Genomic DNA, 27,635 nt, shown 5'->3' with positions numbered 1-27,635 from the left:
TTAGATACCTTTCTCCTAGGGCTCAAGCATCCATGCAGCTGACAAGCTACAGATTCAAGACATGAAAAGTTTATCAGGGTGCTCTTTTTCTCCCACAACATTTTCCAATCTAAAGTACTAAATCAAAATTTGACCTTGATTTACACCCACCTAAAATATTATAAAACATCATATGCTGACTCAATTATTAAGGAAATACCTTGAATCACAACAGTGACACTGAATAACTTTCAACTAACAAGGAACACTCAAATTCTTAAAAATTGCTTCCTCGCTTTCTATAGGACCCCTCAAATTAGGCAAGCCCATCCATAGGTATCATGACTGCCTTCAATAGCAAATACATTTGAGAGTGAAACCTGCTGTTAAACATGGAAAACATTGTCCACTAGGGTCAACTATAGCTCAGAAAAGATGCAACAAAACCTTGAGCCTGAAGTAAACATATTTGTGCTGAGGCCCCACTGCAGTAAAACATAATTATCGGTTAATTGCATCATCATCACCGCTCAAATACTCAACCACTCCCTTCAGCTCTCGCTCACTCTCATGTTCCTTATTATCGTCTTCCTCCAGAACACTGCCAACAATATCATCATCAGCCATGTCCTCAACATCTTCATCAACATCATGTTCTTCCCCAGAAATTCTCGCATTCAGACGGCGAGGTCCCTCGCTAAATGCTTTGCCAACATCTTCATTTGACCCGTTGTCAAGCCCAACATTTGCCGAATTCCTGCGGCCAGCCCCTGACTGCCATCTTTGAATCTCTGCTTCTACATTTGCTAGATGCCGCTCACTTACTTCCTTCTGATATTTAGTCAGTTCCTCTCTTCGCATATTCTTCCACTCTAGAAAGTCCTGTATAAATAGCATGCTTATGTGTCAAGACGATTATCACAGGACATTAGCATGCAAGTAGTCATTAATGAGAGCTTGTTCAGACTTCAAAGAACCTTGAAATGACTGCTTTCTCAGCAGGACAGACTCTGCTCTGAGGGTGTGCCCGATATGAAGCAATATAAATAGAAGTAGCAAAAACAACCCTCAGCAGCAGCTAAGGGAAGAGTCCATCACAAAAAGAAACTCAACACTGACAAATTGAGAGACAGACAGCAGAAACCACTTCCCTTTAGTAAAAATGACCAAAAGACTGTTATCATTGAGACACCCTAAAGAAACCACATAAAATATGGTATAAAAAGAGTCAAATTTTGAGTATATAACCCACTACTCGCATGCATTATAAAGTCCTCTTCAGCTTAAGTCAGCAAGGGAAATAGAAATTGCACACCCTACCAAGAATCAGTAGGCAAGAAAAGAGAAAGATCTTGAAATCCATACTAAACACTCTGCATCATTGAGCACTCTTTCAAACTAGAGATGGATTTGTTGATTAAATCTAATGAAACTCTGCAGGAGACATCTACACAATAGCAACTGCAATCCCATGGCTGATTGCATTGTATCAAGACTCTATCCAAACCTGACTATATATACAATAGACTACTTCATAGCTCAGGTTTTGATCAGTGAATAGTGTATAGGAAACCTCATATCCTTTATTTCAAAACACAATCTCTAACGGAATCTTCCTCAAATGCAATTTTCCAAGCCAATTGCATTGAGTTCCCAATGGGGTATAATGATCTATGGAACCCACCTCCTCAAGTGAACACATCACATATAGAAACCCCCGACATCAAACGCTAGAACACACCTTGTCCGTAATCTCTGTGCCACTAGGCGCTATACCTCAAACGCACCTGGTCCATAGCTCCCCACTAGGCGCTGAACCTCAAACGCACTTGGTCCATAGCTCCAGGTGCCACCAGGCACTGAACCTCAAACGCACCTAGTCATACTGAACACTGGATAAGCAGGCTGCAAACAACAGCCCCCTCCAAAGGCTGCCTCTGAGCGCCACTAGGGAGCAGCTCCAGAACACACAGCAGCAGCGAGTAAAACAGCCCCCTAGACATGTCCACGCCTTCAGAAATAGCACCTGAAAGCTGCCCTCCCTTGGTCCCTGGCCGACCTAGTCATCTGATGCCATGTGAGAGTGGTGCAGTGCGGAAGCATCCAGAAGAGAGGGAGAAAGAACAAAGGCATAAATGAGGCAATGGCAACTGTTTATACAGCAGGGGAATCATCCATACAAAGAGAAGAGAGGTTTTAGAAGGACTGCCAAACAATGGAGAGGGCATGTCCTTTTATAGACCTGCCTAGTGGCCAACCCAGGGTCATCAACTGACCAGCCTGGTCTGTTGACCCAACCTCCTGGTTGGTTTGACCCGACCAGGGTTAAGGCCAAAAGTGGCGTCGTCAGGTGGCCCTACAAGCTGGGCCCAGCAGCCTTCCCTGCAGCCTTTTAAAAGGCCTCTATCCTCTTGGAATCCTATCTTAAGAAAGGGAGGGCACACCCACAAATCAGCCCTCACTGATACACATAACTCCAACAATCACCACGTGCATCGTCTGCAATCAGAAAAGGCTTCTGTAGATCAAAGATGATACTGCTGATCCGGTAGTCACAGCATGCTTCAGCCAGCTCATGAAAAGATACTTTCTATTTTTAAATCCATCTAAGCTCGACTTCCTTTTTGTGAGCTACAAAGGGCTCCAGTTTTTTTTGGAAACGTCAAATGGATGTTTTGTAATAAGAACATAACCAAAGGATGATCTTGTCTTCATAGGACAACTCTAGACAAAGGCCATTTCATATTTTGGCCAGAAACAAAAAGATAACATTTTTCAGACACGATATGGCAAAGAATCAAGATACTTCTTAACATACCTCCTCAATCTAGAGATTGGACATTGAGAGGGGGGTTTGGATATCAAAGCCCCTTTAGATCCTAGGTTTTTACAAAACCCACCCCCTCCCCAGGAAAAGTGTTGACCATTAGAATCTTTGAAAACAATATAAAACTCATTCTGCCAGCTGATAAGAGGGTACTGACTGTCTTGCAGCCTACTTCTCAGGGTCCCAATGGTAAGGTGGCACCGACAGCCAATGTGGAGGATTATAACCAACGGATGCCTTAGGATTATACGACAAGGGGATGCCTTGGAATTATATAACCAGCAAATCCCTTCAGCCGTGAAAATGTAGAAAACACGTAGGCCATGCCTTGGAGAAACACTCATGCCATAATTCCTCAAAACCCCCTCGATCCTTTTAAGCCTTGTTCCTAGCTGGCATGCTTGTTGTGATTGATGTCATCCCAGATATCGACGAGGCTGGATGAAAGTTGAGTCTAATGCCCTCCCATCAGAAGATTACATCGTGCAACCTAGACACCCTATTCTATGCAATCGTCTTACAGTCGTCCCCCTCTGGGCTCTGACGGAAGCTCTAGGTGCTAATGAGCTGAAACCCTCTTTGACAAAGGGCAATACATAAGCAACGGGTGATTGTTCCAGGTCCTTTGCTTCGCACCATTGGTGCACTTGTCCCTCCTCATCTGCTCCATCCACACTGCAAGCCCTCATGAACAAAGGTCATCTTCACACGAGATGCGGGTGATAGTTCCAACAGCAATGTGGCCCTCATCCCAGTTATACCATTAGAGCTTTCCAATAGGAGCTTTCAGCTCAGACTCTCTAATACAGGTATCCATCTTCAGCCAAGATCCTTTCCCCATGTAGGTTGTGTTGTTTGCAAACACAAAATCCAAGAGCTCCCCCTACTAGCTTTTGGAGCTGTCTACTTGCTGTTTCGAACCTGTTTCAAGAAGTTTTGTGAAGGACATCTCAACTAAATCTCCTCCAAGAAGAGTCACCCTGCTGTAGAAGCTTTACAGGAGGTGAGAAACTGTCAAAAAACAGTTCGACCTGCTCGATAAAACAGCTCTGAAATTATCAGAACTGAAATCACTTGCTAAGAAAACTGTTCTAGAAGTCTGCAACAGGGCTGGACAGCAGGTCACCTAGAGGGCGCCTGCTCTGGTCAGCAAAACACCTCCAAACAGGTGCGAAAATCAGCCAACCAGCGGAGAAAGTGGCTGTAGCAACTTTGATTTTGCTACCGAAGCAGTTGCCTATCAAGAGGGCAGCTCCACGAGCTCTCCTGAGGTGAAAAAATGGCAGCTGCCTGATGGCAAAAACGGACTGTTTGCAGACTTTCTTCGCAACAAAAGTTCAGATTTTGGCATCAGAAATGGTCCAACAGTGCAGGGAAATTGCTAGGAAGCAAGGGCAGCCTGCTCTGATGCCAAATGTTAGATATGGAAGCAAGAGAACACAAAGATGAAATGAGATTGCAGCAACAAGAATGAAAGAGTACACTGGGGTACTCATAGAGACAAAACCCTAGGATGTACCCTAACTAGGGTCAAAACATGTGTGGTGACTAATTCACCCAGAAGCTCAACCTCTAGCTGAGATTTGGGGAGGGGGGGACCTTATAGAGGGAAAAACTGCTATTGCATTGGCCACTACGTTAGAGATTAATATTTCTAACAACTATCACCCATAGCAAGGACTAGCTATTAAGGCATCCCCATCAATGTCATCAACACGTAACAATGGGTATAGACCATAGTATAAACATATGCTCTCACATTTGTATATACACCCCCGACCAACGACCCCCATACACACACTCGAGCATCCATTTATACAATGATCTTCCTACTAAGTTTCTCTCAGCACACTCAAGGTGAAGGGCAAACTCAGCTTAACAAAGGTTAGCACCAAAGGAGAAGGGTAATTAAAAAGTAGTCCATACAAACACTATCTTGATCGATGATAGTCCATACAAGGGTTGTGTAAATCCTCTTGGAACTTGTTTGTTTCTAGAGCCATTTACCCTTCATAGTCAAGGCAATGCTGAACTCATAGAAAAATCATAGCCTTATCTCCTTGAATTAAGACATGTTTCAGATGTCCAATCAATGATCATAGCAGATCCCTTTGGTGCCAGAGGAAGGTCTCCAGGAGAATAAACACCCTAGAGAGATTGATACAAAGAAAATCGAAAAGAGGGAAAAGCATCCACTAACGAGTGCTTATACAGTCGAATGGTACGATCATTATACAACCACCAAAGAGCTCAATAGCGAGAGACACACACACACTTGAGAATCAGCTTTATAAAAAGGTCCTCATACTGAGTCTCAATCAGCACTCTGAAGGTGAAGTAAAGGCCTAGTCGTAATAAAGACTAGCACTGAAGGACATCGTAATAAAGACTAGCACTGAAGGACACACTCAACCATGACAAAGGCTAGCACTAAAGGAGAAGGCTAATCAAAGAGAAGTCCACGTTCTCTTCATTCAAGCTACAACTGCTTGTGAAGAATATACGATTCTTTTAGTCTCTCCCAAACAAGCATCCAAGCAAAAAAATGCTTAGACCATCTAGTTGATAAGGCAATGCACCACTTAAGATAAAAAGAATTTATTGCTATATCAGTAGGCTGCAACATGGATGAAAACTTCACAAGATCAAATTTTTGCATGTCTGCTAATACGGTTAGATGAATCCAAGAGCATGCCCAAACTCATCCTCTAAAAACACAACACATAGTCCGGTTTCAATCCCAAGATAGTCACTCAAAAGGTTGAAAACCATAAACTCCTTCACACATAGCAAGGACTGACTATGACATTCCCACTAACGTCATCAGCACCCAAAAGAGGGTGTAGACCTTAATATAAACATATGCTCTCACACATATAAATCCACACACACACACACACACATGCTTGAGCATCCATTTATACATAGTTCTTTGTGATGAGTTTTTGTTGCACTCCAGAGGTTAAGGGTAGACTCAGTCGTGACAAAGGCTAGCACTAAAGGAGAAGGCTATTGTATTTACTTTTAGTCTCTCAAAAATGAGCATTTCTAAGGGGGAAAGCCTTAGAAAAGATTAAAGCTTTTTTCCACATGGCAACATTAAAAAATGATTTAACAAAGCCATCCCACGCTATCAAAAAAAGCCATTGAACATGCTACGCTTTCTTGGCCACTATACGGTAAAAAAGAACAATATTTTGAAAGTTCATATCCAAACAAAGGCATATAAATATGCTACCTTTTGTTGGTTTTCAAGAACCTTGTCAAGATCCCCTGTGGGTTTTGGCACATAGAAAATATGGGGCTCCGATTTCGTCCTGCAAAAACTTCATGTCATCAATCAAGTAAAGAATACTAATTTTAGGAGTGAACACTTAAGAATCGTGCAATTAGTATTTAGTATTAAAGTCTTTCAACTGATGGTTGGGATGGAGAAAATATTTAAACTGCTACCCAACAAGTAGAAACTTATTGATCGACAATTTAAATATTGTCTCCATCCCAACCACTATTGGAGAGACCCTAATATTAACCGCATAGAACCTTATTGGTTAGCAGTTTTAATATTCTTTCCATCCCATAAAAACTTATGTCGCCAACAAGGGTCTAGCTTGGTGGTTGATGGCAAGTGCGTGTGTGAGAGGGAGCGTGAGTTCGACCCCTCACTAGGCCCCGATGGCACCGCAATACCAAAAAAAAAACAAGTAGAAACTTATCTTTTTGCATATCAAATCTGTGAAACATGGGTGAAGCACTGGAGCCAAAAAAATTAACCTGCGAACAAAAGTTATAACATTATCAAACCTCATGTTTTAGTTTGAAACAAGAAAACCCACAATTAAAGCAAAATTCAAACTCCACACAACTCTCATACATAGAATGGAACAACTTGATTGACAACCTTTCACTATCAAAAATTATAAATGGTTATATAAACTAAATCCTTCACAAGTCAACCATTGTCTTCTGTAGACTAAAGTATAAATAAAAAAAATTAGACACATATATTTCCTTCGCTCAAGGATGGAAAGAGAATAGCTATATTAATATCATTATAAACATATTTTATAAACCTTAAAAAATAAGAACCATTGGAAAGCTAAAAATAAGAAGAGTGACGAAAATTGGGTATGAACCCATCCGCAATGCATACATGTGTCTCGTGAATTAAGGAGTAGGACAAAATGCATCTATAAACCGCCACTTGAGCATCTTCTATTGCTTTCCAATGAACCAAACATGGTCGATAGCATCCTATCAAGAGAGCCGTGCAAGTCTAGGTGTGATCCTCAAGTGTGTACCTTGCCAAACGAATGAAATACCACATGTCTACACAATTACGCTGTGAAGAAAAAGGAAGGTGAAGTAAAGATGAAGAGAAAGAAAGCGAAGAAAGAGGAAATGAACACGGAGGTCAAGGAAGAAAGGAAGCAAACACTAATTGACAGTTCAAAACCTATGAGGGAATACAAGTACAAGGGAGCCCTTGAGAAGGATACTGGGAGGAGAAGAATGGCTTTAGGAGGGAAGACCACTAGGAGAGACACAAGGCCTCGATTGGGCCGAAAAGAAGCTCGAGGTAGAAGAGACAACAAGTAAAAAAAGGGAGGGAGAAGAGGAAGGGCAATCTACAAGGCATACGTGAGAATCTTGAGTATACACTACCAAATCAAGCCCCATGACCATAGCAAGTGTCATCTCTCATCATCTACTCGAACCACAAACCTGTGGGAAGGTTGCCATGTGCCACAATCACAACAAGCAGAAAATCTTCTAGGGACTAATCCAAAGATACGATTAGAACCTGGAGAGGACCGTTAACCTATAGGCTATAACTCAATCTATTGCTTCTAATGCAAAGGGATCCAGGGAGTATAAGAGAAAGAAACACAATCTATGCCATCCATAACCGCTCTCAAGATTCCACTACACCTCCCAATAAGGGTGACCTTCCCACAACCACAATCATCACATGCATGATACTTGGATGAGGATAGATACCCCATTACTATCCCTAACTCGTGACTACTCTGGTCCTCTATGATTATACAATATCCCTTATGTCATATGTGATCTTGCCATGCAAAATAGGACGACCAGATTAGAGCATACCACCCAAATAACAAGGTCGGATTCTCAATAGATCCCCAATCTCCCCTAACATTATGCTTGAGGATCCACATCTGCCCGTGTGGCATAGTGCCTTCTGCAAAGCCTCTAACAATCTTCTCAATCCCATTGCTTGCTCATCTTATGTGTGATGGACTAGATTGTTCCTCCTCAAGCAACATTGTTAAGGCTGTACCATGACCCCAAGAATCAATATCCCAACTAAGTCCCACGTCAAGCCTCCTCTTTGTAGAACCAATCTAGTCCCGCTAAAAGACCGGTGTGTCAGCATTGACCACAGAGTAACAAAGATTGTCTCACACAAGAGAACTCATGCTCACGCCAAGGAACTCTACATCTAATAGAGGAGATGACCATTTCCCAAGATTCTCACTTGGTATGAGACATCTCCAAGAAAAAGTTGATGCCGCCCATCTTGTCCTCCACACATTGCAAATTCTTGAAGTCTCCTCTCATGGTTAGGCCTAAGCCACGCCCCTATTTCAATAGGCGTGTTCAAGACAATTTGGAACACCTCTATTTGCTAGAGATGTGCCTGTTTAAATATTTATTTTAGTTTATTTTATTTTATTTGAATTTTTTAAATATTATTATTTAAATAAATATTTATTTATTTATTTATTTAGCTTTTACAAATCGAACCTGAAATCAACACATCATATTACCATGCCTCTTTTGCTCACTCCATGCTCTCAAGAAGCCCTCCTCTCCTTTCCACCTTTAGCCCCTCGTGAGGTTGTTAGGAGGGTCCTTCAAGTATAGTTGCCAAGTAATAAGAACATTACAGATCGTCCGATGTTGAAACGGGAATGTTTCGGAATGAGGGAACGTGAAAGAGGGAATGCCACATCATAAACTTTTTAAAATACACAAAAATCCATAGAAAAACATTAATATGTTTGCAATGTGCATAATGCCATAAAGGTGTAGATGCTAGAATCCTATAGATCAAAGAGCATACAAATATGCAGAGTACAAGAAAAGGACGCCATGCCTTGGACCCGCAGCCTCGAGGCTAAATCCCTCGATAAAAATGACTCAAGAGTTAAGCACATGGTATATAGAAAAACAAAGAGTCAACTCATAGTGATACAGCCCTCCCCTCCACTTGAGACTCATCATCATGGTCCTAGGCCTCATCATCATACAAGATAAAACCAGAGCCTATTTTTCTTTGGATGCAACGTATTCAAAATTGCTCCACAAGCGCTCAACAAGCAAAGAGCTAGCAGCCTGGCTGAGTTGCGAATGGCCAAACTCACAACAATGGAGCATCTACCCGCTCTCCCACCAACAAACGGAGGAAATCTTAAACCTATCATTCTAGCCACCCTCCAAACCAAACCACCCTTTCTTTGCTTGTAATGTAGCAACTCCTCCCACACTTTCCTTCTATCATTTGCATTTGAGAAAAGTCATCTCAACAATATCTACAATCCTTGCATCACCACTATATCCATGTATTGCCCTTTCCCTTGAATTTCAGGATAAAAAACAAAGGTTGCAACTTCCAAAGGTGAATGATATACCTTTGTAAGACTAGAATATATCCACTCATATAAATTGTTGTTCTAATGTTGTATGATTGGAGGAAGGAGGAGCCGAGGGCACTTACAATCTGTTGGTGGACACAATATCATTCACCTTTAACATCCAGACTTTTGAATTGTCTCAATCAAGGAGTGCATGATGCTCAAAAAACATCACCATATCAATTAAGGAAGAATTGCAGGCTTTCACCATTGGTATATCTACTCCATTAAAAAAATGGCCCACTATTGCATCTAACTCTGCCCTCTTGTCATGAGGCCACAGGGCTAGCCTATACGCTCTCAGGGCTAGTAAGTGGTAGCCCCATTTGTATGTGCGGATGAATCTCTAATCCCAAACAAGGAGGCAAAATTAGAAACACAAGTACCACACTCGGAAGAACCTATTGCATCTGCGGCTTGCAATGCTCGACCTCAAGAATCAAGAATCACGGGGTGTGATCCAAGACTATACAACCACTTAGCAAGTGCCTTCAAACGTGTAAGACCTACTGCTAGAAAGGGCAAGAGGTAATGACTTGCCCCCTCACTTCCACAATGAGCATGCACTCCGTCTATGTCTCCACTTTTAATTGCTTTACAAAAGCAACAATCCTCATCCTTTCCCTTTGTCATACTTGGCAAGGGGATTGTAACATGCAACAGTTAATGATCATGTACCTATACCTAGATGAATCCAAGAACATTCCCAAACTCATCCTCTAAAAACACAACATAGTGCAGTTTCAATCTCACGAGAGTCACTCATAAGATTGAAAACCATAAACTCCAGCACACATAGCAGGGACTAGCTACTATGACATCCCCACTAACGTCATCAGCGCCCAACAGTGGGTGTAGACCATAGTATAAAAGTATGCTCTCACACATACAAATCCACACACCCACACATACTTGAGCATCCATTATACGAAGTCTTTGTACTGAGTTTCTGTCGTCACTCCAAAGGTGAAGGGTAAACTCAGCCATGACGAAGGCTAGCACTAAAGGAGAAGGCTAATCAAAAAGTAGTCTAAATCTCTTCATTCAAGCTACAAATGCTTGTGAAGTCTAAACGATTTCATTTTAGTCTCTCCCAAATGAGCATCTAAATCTAAATCTAGCTGATAGGGCAACGCACCATTTAAGATAGAAAGAATTATCGCAATACCAGCAAGCCGCAACTTGGACGAAAACTTCACAAGGTAACCACAGCAAGACCTTCTTTAAACCTTTGTGCGAGGCGTATGCGTATCGACCACAGGGAGGAAGAGAGAGAGTTTTAGAGTTAGAGAGAGAATGTAGACGACACCAAATTCCCCTTCCCCAAATAGGGAAGAATTTGCTTTACACTTGGAGAACTGCAAAATATACAAATAGCACTCCTTTAGAGAGCACGGGATGCAACTCCAAGGATGACCCTTCGACACTGAGAGCTGACCCACGGATGCCTGAGAAACAACCCAATCTCGACCAAGGCCAACACTGTCCACACTGTAGATGTAGACCACTGTGCAAGGCTGTTGAAGAGGCTTGTGCTGTCCCTGGCCATGCAGCGAAGCTGCGTGAGTGAAAGAGATGAAGGGAAGATGGAAATCAGAGATATAGAGCTTGAGAGATCTATATGGAAGCTGAGAGATACGGAGCTAAAGAGAGCTGAAGATAGAACTGAGAAAGAGCTGAAAACTGGAAAAGAAAGCTGCTGAAACAGAAACCCTAAACCTCTACTCCGAGCCCTGGCTATAGAGCTGCGTAGGCACTCTCCGGGAATCACCCAAGGGACTGCTGAACTTGCCAGCTGTCTTGCAGGGGACCTATGAAGGGCTTGAGGCTGCTCTGGGGCTGTTTGTGGGAGACTGGAACTGAGGCACTCTGGATGGGAAATGAGCCAGCAAACCCCTCCTTTTATAGGAGGGCTAGAGGGCCTGGTTGGCTGGCCCCAACCAGCCTAAATCAACCGAGCAGCCAGTCACCCAGCCCTCTAAGCTGCCTAGGGAGGGGCACAAGGCCACCTATAAAAGGCACCTTCCTCCATGTCGAGCTGCCTCTAGGCCCTTCTGGGGCTCCTTTGGGATGCTCCTGTCCCCATTACTTGGTCTCGCTGTGATTACGTGATCGTTAACCAATGCATGTTACAGGGATACACCTCCAACCCACCAAGGAGACGCATTGTCTGTCTCCATGCCATATGGACGAGCTATTGAAAGAGAGGATGCAGCTTGAAAGAGAGAGAGAGGGAGAGGGGGGGGGGGGGTAGGGACTCCTGCAAAAAAATACAGCAAAAGGCAGGGGCTGAGCAGTGAGAACTTGGAAGAAAAGAGGGCTGAACTTTGAAGCTTGAGAGGGTAGGGACCAGGGAGGGCGCTGAGAGGAGGGGATTGAGGAAAGGGAGCTGAGCAATGAGAAGAGGAGGCGGCTCAGACAAAGGGTGGGCTGAGCTGTGAGAGCATAGAGGTAAGTGGGCTGAGAGACTAGCAGGATTATAGGATGGTTAAATAAGAAAAAGTGGTGCAATTTTTGCACTATTTTAGGGATTTTACCTGTTCCGTGTCGCACCAGATGGGAATCTCAGGAACGTAGGGGCGTGTTCCCCTGGCGTTCAGGACCCGGAGCACGTTCCAAGCACGTGGAATGCAGTCCAGGTTTCCTTACGATTAGGGGACAGCAACTCCCCTGTTCCAGAAGGGGAACGCCGCTTCCTGGTAACTATGCCTTCTAAGGCTACTGCCTCATGACCAACATGGTCTACTCTAAAGTTTGAAATGTTTAGTCACATTTTTTAATGCTTACGTTTTCTAAAGTGTCATGTGCATGTATTCAAACCCTTGTCCCTTAACTGAAATTATATACAAATGATACACCTCTAGAACTTAAGGAGGCAGTTCAATATTGTCCCATATCATGAATCTAATGTACATCTCTAAGAATTGGTATGACCATGTCTCCTCCAACAATCTAAAAAACCACATTGCATAAGCAACCTGTAAGCTTGCGCCAGAATGGTCCTCTCTGTTGACCACAAATTCAAGCATACACACCAACCATGAGGTCCCCCGCCCGCAATTGGACCCATACGTTCACAGCCTCACCAAGTCAAAAACATCTAGAGCCAAGGTCTGGCCAGTCAAGAAGCTGACCATTCCCCTGAGTCCCACTGCTAGAGACCACATCAGTGGACCTCAAATGCTCCTGAAGTATAAGGGCCTCCACCGGGCTGCTAACTAGTGCAGATTGTAAATCATATCTGCCAAGCACCATCATAGAAACCATGCACGTTCCACCTCACTAAGGTCCAGATAATGTGAGGTTAAAGGAGAGAGTGGCTCTCTTGAAACCCCAGCCCTGTGAAGAGATCTTTGAACTACTGGGGTTTAGAACAGGAATAGTCCGTGCCAGTACTGGCTCCAAAACCACCTTGTAAGCTCATGCCATCAAGGTTGAGGCCGTGGTCCAACCTTTGGGGGCAACTGTGTCAATGGCCGATACCTCAGTCGGTCTGGCAGCAAGTCTTAATCCACACAAAACGAGATCAACAACCTTCCAACTCCTGGCATATCTCACAAAAACAAGAGCTCAGGAACGGCCTATGCCTATACATCACACAAAGGGCATGGCTTGCAGGACCCGATCACTCCGAGCAGATGCATAACCTGACCCTTCATCTTGACATCAAACAAAACCGGGCTCCCATCCATAAATGGCTGACCTCTACTGAGGTAAAAAATGCATGGCTCATTTTAATTTTGATCTGCATACCTAGTTTGATCGTTTATGATGCCCATTAGGTGAGCCTCTTTGTGGGGCAGAAAAGGTGGTAGTTAGTAAGGTTAGTCACCCCTCGGGTTCACTTACAGCTCAAATGGAAGGGTCATGAAGTGAGTTGGAGGGCCAGCCCAACGTCAGTCACATGGCATGTACATGATGTTGGAAGGGCAGCATTTGCATCACAGCAGTCGTGATTGGACAGACAATTGGGTATAACAGTGGCAGCCAGTTAGGTACCCCTGGCAACAGCATGAATTGGACATAAACCCACAAGGCTGAACACCAGAAACTCCATCACGCATAACAATGACTAGGTATAATGACAGCCTCACCAATATTTCAGCACCCGACACTGGGTGCTGACCAATCCATAAACATATGGCCTCACATATGTAGATACCCACGCACCACACACACGAGGGTATCAATTTATACAAAGGTCTTCTACTGATGCCTGCCAAAATAGGGTAGACTCAGTCGTGACTAAAGGCTACCACTTAAGAGAAAGCTAAACAAAATGATCAAACTAACCTGAACTAGGAAGCATGCCAATGCATTTAAATGAGACAGGATGCTCATGACACAAGTATAAGATGTCCCGTATGAAACATAAACCAATCTAAATAAGCAGCCAAGCAAACAAACACAAAGCATAGAGAGACAGCGTGAGAGCACTGCAAAAAATCTTGCATGCCTAGACATACTTCAAGCAATGCTTGCACAACAGTATTACTAACCTATCTACTCAAGACTTTCTCCCATAATGGAGTAACACATATAAAGCCAGATAAATTCTGTAATAGGCACTATATCATGCAGCAGACAAACTTATCAATTTCAACTAATAGTTCATTTATGTATTGAAAACTTAAATCTAGCATGAAAAAGTTTCGAGTTATGGGCATGTTAAAAAGCCCAGCAAACCACAAGCATGACATGAGCAGCGCATGATCCAACTTTTCCAAGGCAAGGCATCTCAATCCTGGTCTTGTCCAGTTCTTGGGAATCACAAGAACAAATCAACTATTGCATGAAATTCAAAAACAAGCCACATTACCCAAACCAAGAAAGAAAGTTTTTGTACGACTGGTTGAATCTGCCTTCTATTTCCACCCCTAAGGAAAAGCATGTTCAGTGTTCATCAATAAATCAACAAAACGGAGACAAACAAATCAACATTTTCAGCATGCACGCTTTTACTAGCGGATTGGCAATTATTACATAACCAAAAATAAATATTACAAAATCACTGGATTAAGCGTCCTTCACTTTGTCAAACAATTTGAGCCCAAAATGGGTGTCTTCAAGAGTGAACCGTCCATAAACTTAATCATTAAGTTGACATGCTCATTGCATGTCCCAATATACATGTATAAGAAGAGTTCATGTCCACCAAAAACCTTCTATGAGTTTTAATCCCCCTTATTTCCAAGAGAGTTGCAGCACGGACCTTAAAAATTTGCAGAGTTTGCTATGATGCTCCGTCCATTGTATAAAGAGTAGCTCGAGCTGCTTTTCCTCGGCCTTAGCAGCTAATCTTGCTCTTAATGTCTGAGAAATGTAGGAAAACACTTACAATCACTCTTTGAGCATGCTCCTCGGTAAATGTAGCAACGAAATTGAATAAGCAAAGAAGACAATGAGAGCAAATCAACCAAATCTCTTCGCCGCTTCTCTGCCAGTTGTTCGCGCTCTTGTTGCCGCAATCTTTCACTCTCCTCTTGAGCCCTTTCTTCTGCCTACAAAAGTGTTTAAAATCATGAGCTTCTTAGCTAACCTTCCCTCAGAAAATAAACTTTTCAATGCACTCAATGAATCTTGGTCGTATTGCTTATAAAAGTAAAATCCTAAACTTAACCACTTTGTGAAAGCCAAATTTCAATAAAACATAAGATGTGCAAGTTCCTATCTATCTTTAAACAAGAAACTTCACATTGAGAGGCCATTCTGAAAAAAACAAATCAAAATCCATTGCTTTTACTATTAAATCGTGCATACTGATTCAAATCAACACATGCTTGCCTCAAGATGTCCCCTTGCTCCTATGTGATTTATTCCTTACTCAGCTAATCAGCAAAAGGGATTTTAGACCTTTCACGTAAGACACACTATGCCAATATACGAGCAAGACCCATCTCTTTTGAGGCTTCTTGGCAATGGGTCCTCCTTAGAATACCCATTTAGGAAGAAGCCCATCTCGTCTAGGCCTAAGATTCCCTAACAACATCAAGCACAAATGGGGCTGTGGTATGGGATGTGTAGTATTACCTAGGAGATCATTGGTCTACGTTTTGCTTGACCTCTAGCTCCGGGGTGATCCTCGCAAGGATCTACAATTGGGTGGCTACACACTAGTGTTTATTCATGTCCCTATGTACTAGTGTTGTTGGTACTTCGTGGAAAGAGGGTTGCCTAGGAACCCTAGGTTAGGGGTGGCTACCCAATAAGGGGCGTTCCATTAGGTATGAGAGCCTAATGAGAGCCTACTTTATCTACTTGCTTTGATTTGCTTGCTTGCTTCTTGTACATGCTTGAGGATTGCAATTTCGTTCTTGGATTCTTGTAAACTAAGGATGTGATATTCAAGTTCATTTGTGCTGCAATTCACAGCACTAGAGCTCATGTGTCGTCCTCCTAGCTTGTGAAGTCGTATAAATTTATGTATAAGGGAATAATTTTGATGTTTGCTCACAACTTGTGGTTTGCAAGAAATGTCAGGCTGTGAATTTCAATTTTGTGTATAAGGGCAGAATTTTGATGTTTGAAGGCAGCATAGTGATAGAGCTCCTCCCAAGCCTCATCATCATGGTCTTGGGACTCATCATCATCCTAATGCTCAATAGGATCCTCTACTGCATCACTGCCATCATCCTCGTCCAGTCCAGTCGAAATCTAATATATGATTTACGCATGCACTCTGCCATAAACTTGTTAAACAAAAGTTTGCATTGACAAATACAAGATCATTTGCCTTCTACACCCCAAGCCTATCACTCTTAAGCACTCAGCAAGCAAGGAGCTAGTACCTTGGGTAGGCATTCTACCCATGTGGCAGCCAGTCCGGTACCCACATGGCATCCCTCTTTCTACCCTCTCTCCCATCTAACATTGTATATCATGTCCCCTCATACAGGGGCTCACAAATGGGGAGGTGGCCTTGTTATTCCAGCACCCCCTCTCACAAAAACAGAATGGGCCTCGCATCAACTCCCTTGTTTGGAACAATTTGAAGATGCCCGCAAGTCCAGCTCCATCAGGTTTGGCTCCAAACATGCTAACCATCCTAAAACGCACATTCCATCCATGTAGCACCATCCGTGTCTCCATGATTTCCCTCATAGTGGATCATTGTGGCTGCTCCACGTTGATCTCCACTGGTTGACATATCTAGAGTAATACTTGTTGGAATGGTGGAGGTGCACCAGGGTAGGTTAGGTCTCATGTGGGCAATAGGAGAGACTGCCAAATGGGCAGATCTAACTGAGAGAACTAGGCTGCCACATGGGCAGCACAACAAGAAGAATACCTACCTGACAGGTTGGAGCTTCTCTGGAGGAGGACCTGTATGGAACAGCCACGTGGCTAGCAGGAACAGAACAGTACAGTTTGGTGCAGGTCTGGTAGCCTGGAGCAGGTTGCCAGCAGCCCAGGACCCTGCTGAAGATTGGTGCCAGTTGTATGGATGATTGGTGCCAGTTGTACGAAACCTGTCCGAGCTGGATCCGATGCAGGAGGGCTGGAATTGATCCAGCAGACAGGCGGAATGGCTGGCACAGGTGTACAGGCAGACAGCACCTGTGTCGGGGACTGTGCAGAGGCCTGGGGTAGGGCTGAACCTGGAGCAGAAGGGGATCAGGACAAGTAGGAAGGTGGGATGCCTGGACCTCATGGACGACTGGCTGGAGTGCAGATCTGGCCAGCAACCAGACTCGAAAACAGCTGGGGCAGAGAAGAAGGAGCCTGGGCCAGTGGCAACCTGCCACAAGGCCAGGAGAGTCTGCAAAAGCAGCAGACCAAGTCGAGTCAAACAGACCCTGGGTCGGTCGGTTGGCTAGAGCCGGCCATTTTTGGCAGCCCTTGGGGCCTATAAAAGAGAGCCCTCCAGGGCTCATCCCTCATCCAATTAAAAGGCAGATTGCGGTAGCTGATCAGCCTGCTTCAAAGCCATCAAGGAGGATACAAAGGCAGAAGGGAAGTGGCTGATTGCTGGCCACAAAAGAGCTTGCTCAGGGTCTTCACCATTTACATATACATATATTTATATACATACATACATACATACATACATATATATATATATATATATAGAGAGAGAGAGAGAGACAGAAGGCTGGAAGCCCATATGTATAGATGCAAGTGAATAGTTTGCCGTCCAATTGAACTATTAGCGATGTACGCAACAGATGAGCACGGTCGATGGCAGTCTGCATTCAAGCAGAATTGCATTGCGTTGGAGCCGTTCGTTGCTTGTGCATGTGTTAACCCGAGTCCTACGCTATGTTCTATCGCTTTCTTGCTGCTTGTGTCAACTTTCCACTAACTCTCCAAGGAAAAGAGAAGAGAGGGACAAATAATTGTAGAAAGGGGCATATGAGGGTGGTGCAGAGGTCCAATTTGAAGCTCTGATACCAATGTAGAAGAGGGGAATGGGGCAGATTGAGGGGATTCAATATCACAGGGGAGTGAGAGGGATTGAGAGGGAGGGGAAAAGTGAGACAGAAAGAAAGAAAGAAAGAAAGATGTATTTACGCCTTGGGAAGGCCTCGCGGGCCTATGAGACACACACACACACACACAGGTAGGGAGCCGATGGAGTGAAGGGAGCAAGAGGAAGCTTGTAGATTAGAGTAAAAGATGTCACAGTGATATGTGGCCACCCTCAGGATCGGGTTAGGCTATTGCACACTCCCACCTTCTCCTTTTCAGCCCTCTCCTAACCATCTGCCCCTAGAAATAACCCTATAACTTAGCCCCTTTTTATTACAAAGATTATCCTTGTATAGCCTCACTAGCTAAAAGCAGTGATCATAGTATTAACAGTTTTCACTGAAACAGACAACAATATAAACAGTCCATTGAAGCTACCCTCTTCAGTGAATCTGATCTCCGAAGGTAAGCCTCTGAAGCTGAGAGCTGCTTTTCTTCTTGCCTAAACCTCTGCACACGACAACAATCAATACCTTGGTTTCAGATTTCTCCTTCACACGAACTATACAAGGAGACACAATGTTGATATATTTTAAATCAATATACGCCCTGCCGCAACCATGCAATCCTTTTACTAGAAAATCAAAACAAATAATGTGCAATCATTTCACCTCAAGTGTCCCCAATAGTGCACCAAACATCCTTCGATTTCGTTTCTCCAAGTTTGGATTCTCCTCTTTAGTTAGGACTCTTGGTAATGGCTCCACGATCGACAAATCAGGTTCCTAAGAATTTAAAAACATGAAGAACGTGTGTCAGCCATAACTTTACAAGACTGGAGTATATCCAAGCCAACAAATTTGATGAGTAAAAAAGAAAAGAAAGAAAATAGTAAGAACCAAAAACACACACACACAGAGAGAAAGAAAGAAAGAAAGAAATTTTATTAAAGTCTTCGAGAGACTGATGGGTCTATGAGACTGAGAAGGCAAGCTGAAAGGGTGGAGCTACTAACCGAGCAGCAACACCCATGCAAAAAAACAAAAAGCTAAATGCTACATAGTCATATCAGAATAATAGTTCTCTACATCATCACTATCATAATCATCATCAGATCATCTGTCATCTGAATACAAAGTGAAATATGCTCCAATGTCACGACTGTGGTCCACTCTATCCCCCCTCGTCAAGAAGAATTAGGGAGAGAGAGAGAGAGAGAGAGAAGAAGAAGAAGAAGAAGAATATATTATCGTCCTCTGAAGACCAAAACCGGCCTATGGGACCTGAGCAATACAATATCACAAGTACATGAAAGCTCCTCCCGAAGATGGGAGGGTGCAAAGAGAAACCACCTTCTAGGATTCAGGTGGATTCCTATGCTTGAAGAGCTTATACACAAATGTTCCTAAACCTGAAGGTGACCCTTTATGCAGCAAATCAGCCAGTTTGTTATGTCCCTCAAGGAGGTGATTGAACTCTTCCCTAATGTGTGCATAGTGAGGGCATATCATTACCATGTGTTCTTCTGTTTCAACCATACCTTGATCACATAGTTGGCATATTCTACTCTCCCTTGGCATCTTTTTCCATCCCCCTGTTTCTATTTGCAGCTGGTGTGATCGGGTGCGAAGTGAGGCTAAAGCCCTCCGTTTATGCACTGCTATAGGTGTACATATGTACTTCTGCGTTGTTGTCTCCCTTCCTGTATAAATTGACCAATATTCGGGGTTGATATATGTGCGATAGTACTCAAATTTATCTTTGTTTTCTGCTGTTTGCCATTTCCTGTGTAGTGCATTCAGCAGGTCATGATGAAAAGCCTCTTCATCAATCTCCTCTGAAGAGTAGTTTAAATACTCTTCTACTTCCCACTTCTTGAACCATTTTTTTAGGTCCTGTGCCCATCCGGATGTCAAAATCTTGCCCTTGTTTGTCTTTTGAAGCTTCTGACTTTCTTTCCATGCTCTCTTTGGTAGCCTTTCATTATCCATGCACTTGACCTTTGTGATGTATCTGAGTACTCTCTTCAGAGCATGTAGCTCTATGGGTATACATCCTGTCTCTAGGAGTAACAAAGAGTATGGTGTAGTAGCCTTGATGCCCAGGTGCCTCCTAATGAAAGACTTTTGCATTTTCTCTATCTCATTCCACGTTGATGGAGATATACTCCCACCCCATACCTCTACTCCGTAGAGTACTGTCTGTATCACATATGCCCCAAAGATCATATTTCGTACTTGCCACCTTCTCGTATTGCTATTGTTGCACTCATTTTCAAATTGGAAGTATTTTGCCCATCCTGCATCAAGTCTCCGTTGCACACAGCTGTTCCATCTATTATTGGCGGGGATTTCAATACCCAAGTATTTGAATGAGTGCACTGTCTCAATGGGTTGTCCTTTATATAAGATTTGGAGGGGGCTGCTTGGCTGTATAGTCTTGACTATCATGAGTTTAGTTTTGTTGACATTAATAGCCATCCCACTCTCTGCACAAAATATGCTGAAGATATCCATCATTTTTTGCATCTTACTTTCACTATCAGTGAAAACAACCACATCATCTGCGTAAAGAAGCAACCAAATCACGAGACCTGCTAGATGAGGGCTGTATAACTCATCTTTACATGCTTCTTCATTCACCAACTCCTCAAGTCTATCAATGCATAGGCCGAACAAAGTGGGTGAGAGCGGACATCCTTGTTTTACCCCCATATTACTATAGAACTCTTGTGACATCCCATCCTTACATTTTAGTTGACACTTTACTTTCTCATAAAGTCTAAAGACAGCAAACCTTATTTCCTCGGGCACCCCTATGCATTCCATTCTCTCCCATAGCACATCCCTAGGCACTGTATCAAATGCCTTCTTAAAGTCAATGAAACAACAGAAGAGTGGCTTCCCCTTGAGACGGCTTTCCTCCATCAAAACTCGAAGAGTGACTAGGTGATCCACTGTACAGTGTTTTGGTCTGAAACCAGCTTGTCCCATTGCTCTTTTATTTTCTTTCTCTGCCCAAGCACTCAATTTTGCCTCTACTATTGTGCTATATAGTTTGGCTAGAGTGGAACATACCATAATTGTTCTGTAATTTGTTAATTGATTGCGGTCACCCCCTTTGTAGATTGGTTTGATCCAATTCTCTTGCCATTCTGTTGGGAAACCATGCATCAAAGCCTGATTTAGTGCCATTGCTATGTGCCTTTGCGTGTGCTCATTGGTCCACTTAATGAGTTCAGCCACTAGGTGTAGAGTGTCTGCTGCCTTTCCATTTACCATTTTCTTGAGGCCATCTTGTACATCTTTCAATGAGAAAAGACCCTGAGTATTACTGCTGAGAGGTATGCTCACCATGGGCCGAGCCTTGGGATGTGTGTAGAGCTGTTGAGCATATTCCAGCATCTGTGTTTCTGTAAAATCTCCCATACTGTCATTTGACCTTTGTTTAATTCCTTTCCATGCTCTTCTAGGATGCTTGATAAAATCAATTGCATCAGTCTATTCCTTGTTTACAATATGTGCACGTCTTTTTTTACGTGTAAGTGCATGGAGCTGTTTCTCAGCTGCTCTTTTCTCATCCCCCATTGGGATCCCCTTTAGTGCATTCCTAGCTGCCTTGCACTCAGCATCAAACCAAACATTGTATGGTAGCCCTTTCTTGCATTCTTTATTGCTCTTTTTGTACCCCAAAACTGACTTGGCTGTAGTGAGAATAGCATTTTTCAATTCTGTCCACCCAATTTTCTGTTTTCCCAGCAGACACGTCTCTAGAGTTTCAGCGTACTCCACCTTCTTTGCCTCATTTATATGATAGTTGCATTCGACTGTTTTGCGCTCTTCTAAAGTTGCCTTGGCAAGTAATATATTAAGCTCCACATATAGTGGTGTGTGATCTGAATCAGGGGACTTTGAGCCAAGTGAGAAATTGTGAATGAGATGGCAAGCTTCCAAACCAATCAATGCATAGTCGATCACACTAGCCCCTCCACTGGCAGGGAAACAAGTAGGGGTATTTGATTTTGGGAAAAGGGCTGTGCCATTCACCACCAACATGTGCATTCCATTCATCAATTGCTCCAATGCCCTACCATGTGCATTCACTTCCTTATCCTTCGAGCATCTACACCAAATGGGGTCAATGTCTATCTCATGTTCCTTGATGTATTCTTGCTGAGTGGGATAGTGAAACTGTAGATCTCCTATCCGTGCATTGAAATCACCAATGAGCAAAACATTTCCTTTTTTGTTGAACATAGCTATATCCAAGCACAGGTCTCCAAGTGGCTGGGTTGGGTCAACCTCATGTCTTTGGTAGAAGGGAGATTCTCTATGAGGAATGTAGCACCCTGCAATGTAAAGTGGTGAGTGCATTCCTTTTACCATGATCCATATGAAGCGTTTGTGGATGTCATCTTTGGCTATGGAAATCATGTCTTGTATATGCTCCTTGTATATGCATGCTACCCCTCCTTGCCCTCGTAGGCCAACTTGCTTTTGCCAGATGGAGTTTAAGTAAATCTTGCTGCTGTCCAAAATGATTTCTCTCTTGCGCGGGTCAAGCATGGTGCAAACAATTGCTCGCTGACTCGAATTTTCATCTCTCTTTCTCCCTACTCTGTGTGCCCCAAAGACTGAGAGAGAGAGAGAGAGAGGGATATACCTTTAGAGAAGGAAGGAGAACAAAACTAATACGTAGAAAGAAATGTACTTAGTAACTAAAACTATGCTTGATGCCAAAGCATAAGCTAGACATTTTTTATTTAATGTTTATAAGGTGCGTGCCATACGGGTGTGTCCAAGCGCATGAGCCACAAGTACTAGCCTACCACAACCATATAACTTCAACATCAACATAGATATAACATCACCATAAATAGGCTACTTTCACCGGAACCCAAAAATAAAGAAATCTAGCATACACGCACACACGCACACAAAGGAGAGATGATATCATGATTAAATGTTGTTAATATTTGCTCAAGACCCAACAAGATGACAGCTATTTCTAGAGCTGCAATTCTAAATTTTGGTACTCGTATCCATCAACAACACACCTTAAGTATGCTTGTTTCATGACTAAGCTTGCCCGAGTTGTGTGCCATTTTCAAACTTTATTGCAATGTGCTACAATTTGCATTACATAGGAACCTACTAGTTTTGCTTGATGTCCAGTGAGACTGTATAATCTTACTGCAACACGATATGTGGCTTGCGTTTCTCCCCCATGTGCTGACCAAATGTATCTCTTCCTTCAAATACTTCACACATTGTAGCTATGTTGTTCCATGTACTTGTCTCCACCTTAAGATATCACACTGCACGCATTAGCAATCTCTTAAAGCAGGTAACAAAACAGTCTCAAGAAGGTATTCTTGTCTCCCATAAATCAAATTGGATGCATGTCTGTTTTAAAACATGCCACCTTCTCGTAGGTACATGCCATATTTTATCTACAGAATCTGAGTTAAAGCTATCTTATAGCAACATCTTTGCCAAGGAGATCTAAGACACCTATCCCCCCGATATCCACCCAAATAATTGTTGCCCAATATGAGCCTCTATGCTTCGCAAAAAAGGCTGGCTATTTGTTCTACTAAAATTAATTCATTTTTTGGGAAAGACTTGACGAGTAGTTCAGGATCGCCTACTTACACGTGGTACAAAATGGATACATTTTACTGAAGTTAATAATATTTTAAGCTTCAAACATTCTACGTTTGCCATCCATCACATGGAAGATTATCCCATACACAAAACTGACATCAACAGCAAGCTGCCATTTATCACTTTAGAAGGCTCAATCATCCCACATAGATTAGTGCTGTTTCCGAGAACAATCGGCCTAAAAACCCTATTGAATTGAATGACCAATTGTGTATTGCTCGAGCTTTAAGCAACAAGGAGTGTACTCCACTATCTTCTATGTGCAGCCGTGACGTGTTCCTGTTGCAAGTCCAGCGTATGAATATCAATCAACAACGTGTCTGGTCTCCTAAGCAGATCCACTCTTTTAATTTTCATCTTTATGTTCAGTTACATTTTCTACCATCTAATCAGTGCCTTCACGTACTTTGGAGTCCTCTCTTTCTTCTCACCTGTGTATATTTCAGAAGAAACGGAAGGCATACCATAGTGTTTCTTGTGGGATTCAATGAAGCGTGTGAAGAGGACATGATAAGCAGAAACCAAAATTTTAAAAAATGATTGAGAGTTTTGCTGATGTGGCACTTGTGCTTGCAAACAGGGTTTGTGAAGAGAAATCAGGTCGAACCTGATCTAAACAGATGGAGACAAGGTAAACACCTTGCTGGCTCACTGGTTCGTATTATTGCAGTTCATAGCCCTTATTGATACCAGCTGGCAACACTCGAAGGGGCTTGTTAAAGCTCACAATGAACATTATTCTGGAATCAAATAAATTCTCAAATCTGACAAATAGGTTGCATGTGGCAATGTGATGGGAATGCTTTTGGCGATAGGTTTATGTGTGCAGAACGGCCATGGGCTCAAAATCAAATCCTCCGATTTTCAAGAGAAAAGACGTGCATTTTCCATATTCATGCCTTCAATTTTGAAATTGCCTCAGAATTGGCTCAACAATCAAAAAAGGGACAGTAGTCTCAAATTTCAGGACTACAATTTTTGGAGAAATTTCATGGTAATCCGCTGCCAGCCTCTTGAAAGATCTCTATTTGTGTAGCTGAATCTGTCTTCATTGCTCAGGGCTCCATGGCTGGCTCTCCCTTATTGGGCCTCAAATCTTTCATCAGGTCAGCGACTCCTCTTCGGCTATCTTTGTGCGGCCCCAACGTTTGCAGACTTCAGGCTGTCCTTTCTTCTCAGTAGAGGCCTGCACACACTTCAGTGGACACTTGCAGGGAGATTGTAGCAAGCATCACCCTCCGCTTTTTTCATTAGTTGGGACTCCATGGCCTAGCTCTCCCTTATTGAGCCTCAAATCTTTTATGAGGTCACGACTCCTCTTGGGCTATCCCTGGCCCCAAGTGTGCAGTTTTGCAGACTTCAGGCTGTCCCTCAGTAGAGGCCTGCACACACTTCAGTGGATACTTGCTGGGACATTGTAGCAAGCATCACTGGAGATCTAGATGTGCAAAGGCTATTGAGGGTATCTAGGTCCACAAATAATAGATCAAGGATTGTTTGGATGCTACGATCAAGGTTTTCAGTGAATTAGCCAATGAAATCAAGGTTGATAATTACAAATGGGATCTCCAAGAGCACCACGAACAAAGGATTTGATTGAGTCAACAGAAATTAGATTGGTGACGAGGAGAATTCAACACGCATCTTTGATGAAGATTCGGGCTTCGACAGGGAGCCTCCAAAGCACCAAGCTGAACCTCAAGGATATATGGCATCTGCTAGAGGAGAACAAAACCGCTCCAAGGATTCAGCAGCCAGCTCATAAAGAAAACATTCCCTCACCATTTACAGCTCCTATAAGCAACAGTTTTGAGACTGAAGCTTTAGAAAGCTTCCGTGGATGCAAGGCTACTTGGCTTTTGGGTTGGCGTTACAAAGGCAATCAAGCTTATAGTTCATTAAATTGCATGACAATGAAAAACTCAAATTTATTGCCCGAATTGAGAATGGCTGAAAACAAAGGGAACATGATCAGTGGCCACAAAAGCATCTGCTCCACCATGCATATCATAAGACTTATTGCTAAGCCTTGCAGCGGCCCCTTGCCTCTTGCATAAAAAAGTATATTGTTATATTTACATCCGTTTTAACTAAATTAGACTCATTTAAATAGGTCGTGCAAAGGAGTACTCAAATGCTCACACAGTAAGTGTGTCTGCCTCAAAGCGTCAAGGTTTAACATCGCTTACAAAGTTTGCATGGAAGGAGACTACGTACCAAAAAGTTTCTGCTGACTCTTCTTGTATCCCTTTTCGGAGGATAGGAGGGCTGGGAATTTGGCCTGATGCTATCAATTTGGCCCTCTTCAGCTTCTGCTCCAGCACTCATTTGGACTGAAGCTTTGCCCTCTACTTTCTCCACGACAACTTTCTCTAGCTGTTCGTTTGGTTTCTCTGAAACATCTTTATCAGTTTGCTCATCGCTTACCTGTCCATAGTAAAAGTCGTCAAGCCGATTGTTTCACAAAGGAAAAGCATGAAATCCCTAATAAATAAAGCCTTATTGGGAGCAAAGGCATCTCAAAAGTCGGCCACTTTATTGAAAAATGGCTACACGCAATCAACATATAGAGCATACCTTTGTAAGACTAGAATATATCCAATCGTACAAATTCAGACTTCTGTTGTTCTAAAGTCCAAAATGTATACCTTCACTACAGTGGAGAGAAGCCTCTTTTTTGCTGGTGGCTGAGCTTCAAAAGCAACGTCGTCTGGCTGCAGAAACCACAAATGCTAGATCACAATGCGTTCAGCCCAGCAAAATCTTCCAAATATGGATCCTCAACTATCAAATTCTGAAGGAAGTACGAGGGGAAATGAGAACTCGAGGGCCCATGATTAAAATGAGCATCATTTTGACTATTTTAACAGCACAGGCACATTATGGCAGTGAAAGTAGTTAGTGTAGGCACTACATTCTTCTTAAAAAGAGAACCACATACCCTGCGCACGACACCCCGCTGCAGCATTCCAGGACCCATGGGCCGCACTCCACCGGGATTTCGAGCGCCGATAACATTTCCCTTTCTTAGACCTCTTGGATCTCGCAACCTTTCAGTGATCTTCAAAAATACGTTTTTCAAGAGACAGAATTAGACGAGGGACTGATAGCAACTGGATAAGTGAGCAATCGATTCTAGTGCATCGCGTTGGAACATCAGAAATCCTTTCAGAGAAACGAAAAAAAGGAGTGATAAGTGGAAATTTGTGTGCAGAAACCTCGCGTTGCCGGCGATAAAGCTCGTCAATTTCGCGCTGCAACTCGTCCGCGCTCTTCTCCAGGGCCGATCCTTCCATTGTGGGAGCTCAACTCCCACACTGCAAGCCCTAATTTCTTTGCTCGTAATCAAACGGGTTGAACCGGAGAAACAGCAATAGGCCACATCATACCTAGGGCACAATAGCTCAGTATTGATATTGATATTGAATATTGAATATTGATATTGATTACCCTAATTTTTTGGTTCCATTTGGCATCTTGCACCACTCACACCACCCACCGGCCATCCTCCAAACGGTGTTGTGAGGGGTTGACGTCCTAGCTCGCACAATAGGAGGGACGAAGCTCGAGCACGAACACAAAAAGACTTGTGTTTGATCCATGAAGGCTGCCAACTCCTGCGACCGCTACATGATTGGCCCATTCCATGTATTCCAACCGCTACACCAATCAAACATTAGCACTAGTTTGGTAGAAGGACACTTTTATGTCCTGTTGACTTAGACACTTCCCAAGGTGTTTTGATTATTTGTCATAATAGCTTATATGCTAAAAAAAACTTGGAATTATTATGGATTTGAACTTGCACCTATTACTTTGAGTTGTACCTAAAGTCTTAAGGTAAACCTAACACTGAGATTCCAAGCTGTTTTCTCAAGTTTTAGAATGGCCATACTTCTTAATTAGAATGAGTTTTTGGCCTCTGCACTACTTACTTAACGACGCCGTTACCTCCCCCCCGGCTAGGCCTTAGTGAAGGGTTCGTGTTGGAGATGGGCAAAATTGTTGATGTTCTTCTTTTTGGACAACGATTTGTCCACGTGTTGCGTTATTTGAATACCAACTGCCATCTACTCCCACTGCCACATGGTC

General features: G+C 43.0%; 1 protein-coding gene across 1 annotated transcript; it reads right to left on the bottom strand.

Moving 5' to 3' along the window:
* Positions 1-187: 187 nt before the first annotated feature.
* LOC147890659 (protein-protein interaction regulator family protein) lies at positions 188-26,951 on the bottom strand. Its single transcript, XM_087390620.1, has 10 exons — positions 26,762-26,951; positions 26,485-26,604; positions 26,192-26,257; positions 25,761-25,970; positions 18,549-18,662; positions 18,316-18,387; positions 14,886-14,969; positions 14,681-14,781; positions 6,045-6,123; positions 188-861 (listed from the first exon to the last, which is right to left on the bottom strand). The coding sequence occupies exons 1-10, from the start codon at positions 26,837-26,839 to the stop codon at positions 481-483; spliced, it is 1,305 nt and encodes a 434-aa protein (XP_087246746.1). The 5' UTR covers positions 26,840-26,951; the 3' UTR covers positions 188-480.
* Positions 26,952-27,635: the final 684 nt, after the last annotated feature.

This window comes from Dipteris shenzhenensis, chromosome 19 (assembly GCF_047967505.1).
Source record: "Dipteris shenzhenensis isolate YYH24624 ecotype China chromosome 19, Dip_SZ_1.0, whole genome shotgun sequence".
Classification (NCBI taxonomy): Eukaryota; Viridiplantae; Streptophyta; class Polypodiopsida; order Gleicheniales; family Dipteridaceae; genus Dipteris; species Dipteris shenzhenensis.
The sequence above is the reverse complement of the archived record's forward strand: the minus strand, read 5'-3'. Positions and strand labels throughout refer to the sequence as shown.

What these genes read in the sequence shown, in the direction of transcription:
- LOC147890659 (XM_087390620.1), bottom strand. Translation starts at nt 26,839, where the DNA reads ATGGAAGGATCGGCCCTGGAGAAGAGCGCGGACGAGTTGCAGCGCGAA. An exon ending in TTTATCGCCGGCAACGCGAG is followed by an intron (nt 26,605 to 26,761) that starts GTTTCTGCACAC and finishes GTATTTTTGAAG; the next exon opens with ATCACTGAAAGGTTGCGAGA. An exon ending in TTCTCTCCACTGTAGTGAAG is followed by an intron (nt 25,971 to 26,191) that starts GTATACATTTTG and finishes TACTATGGACAG; the next exon opens with GTAAGCGATGAGCAAACTGA.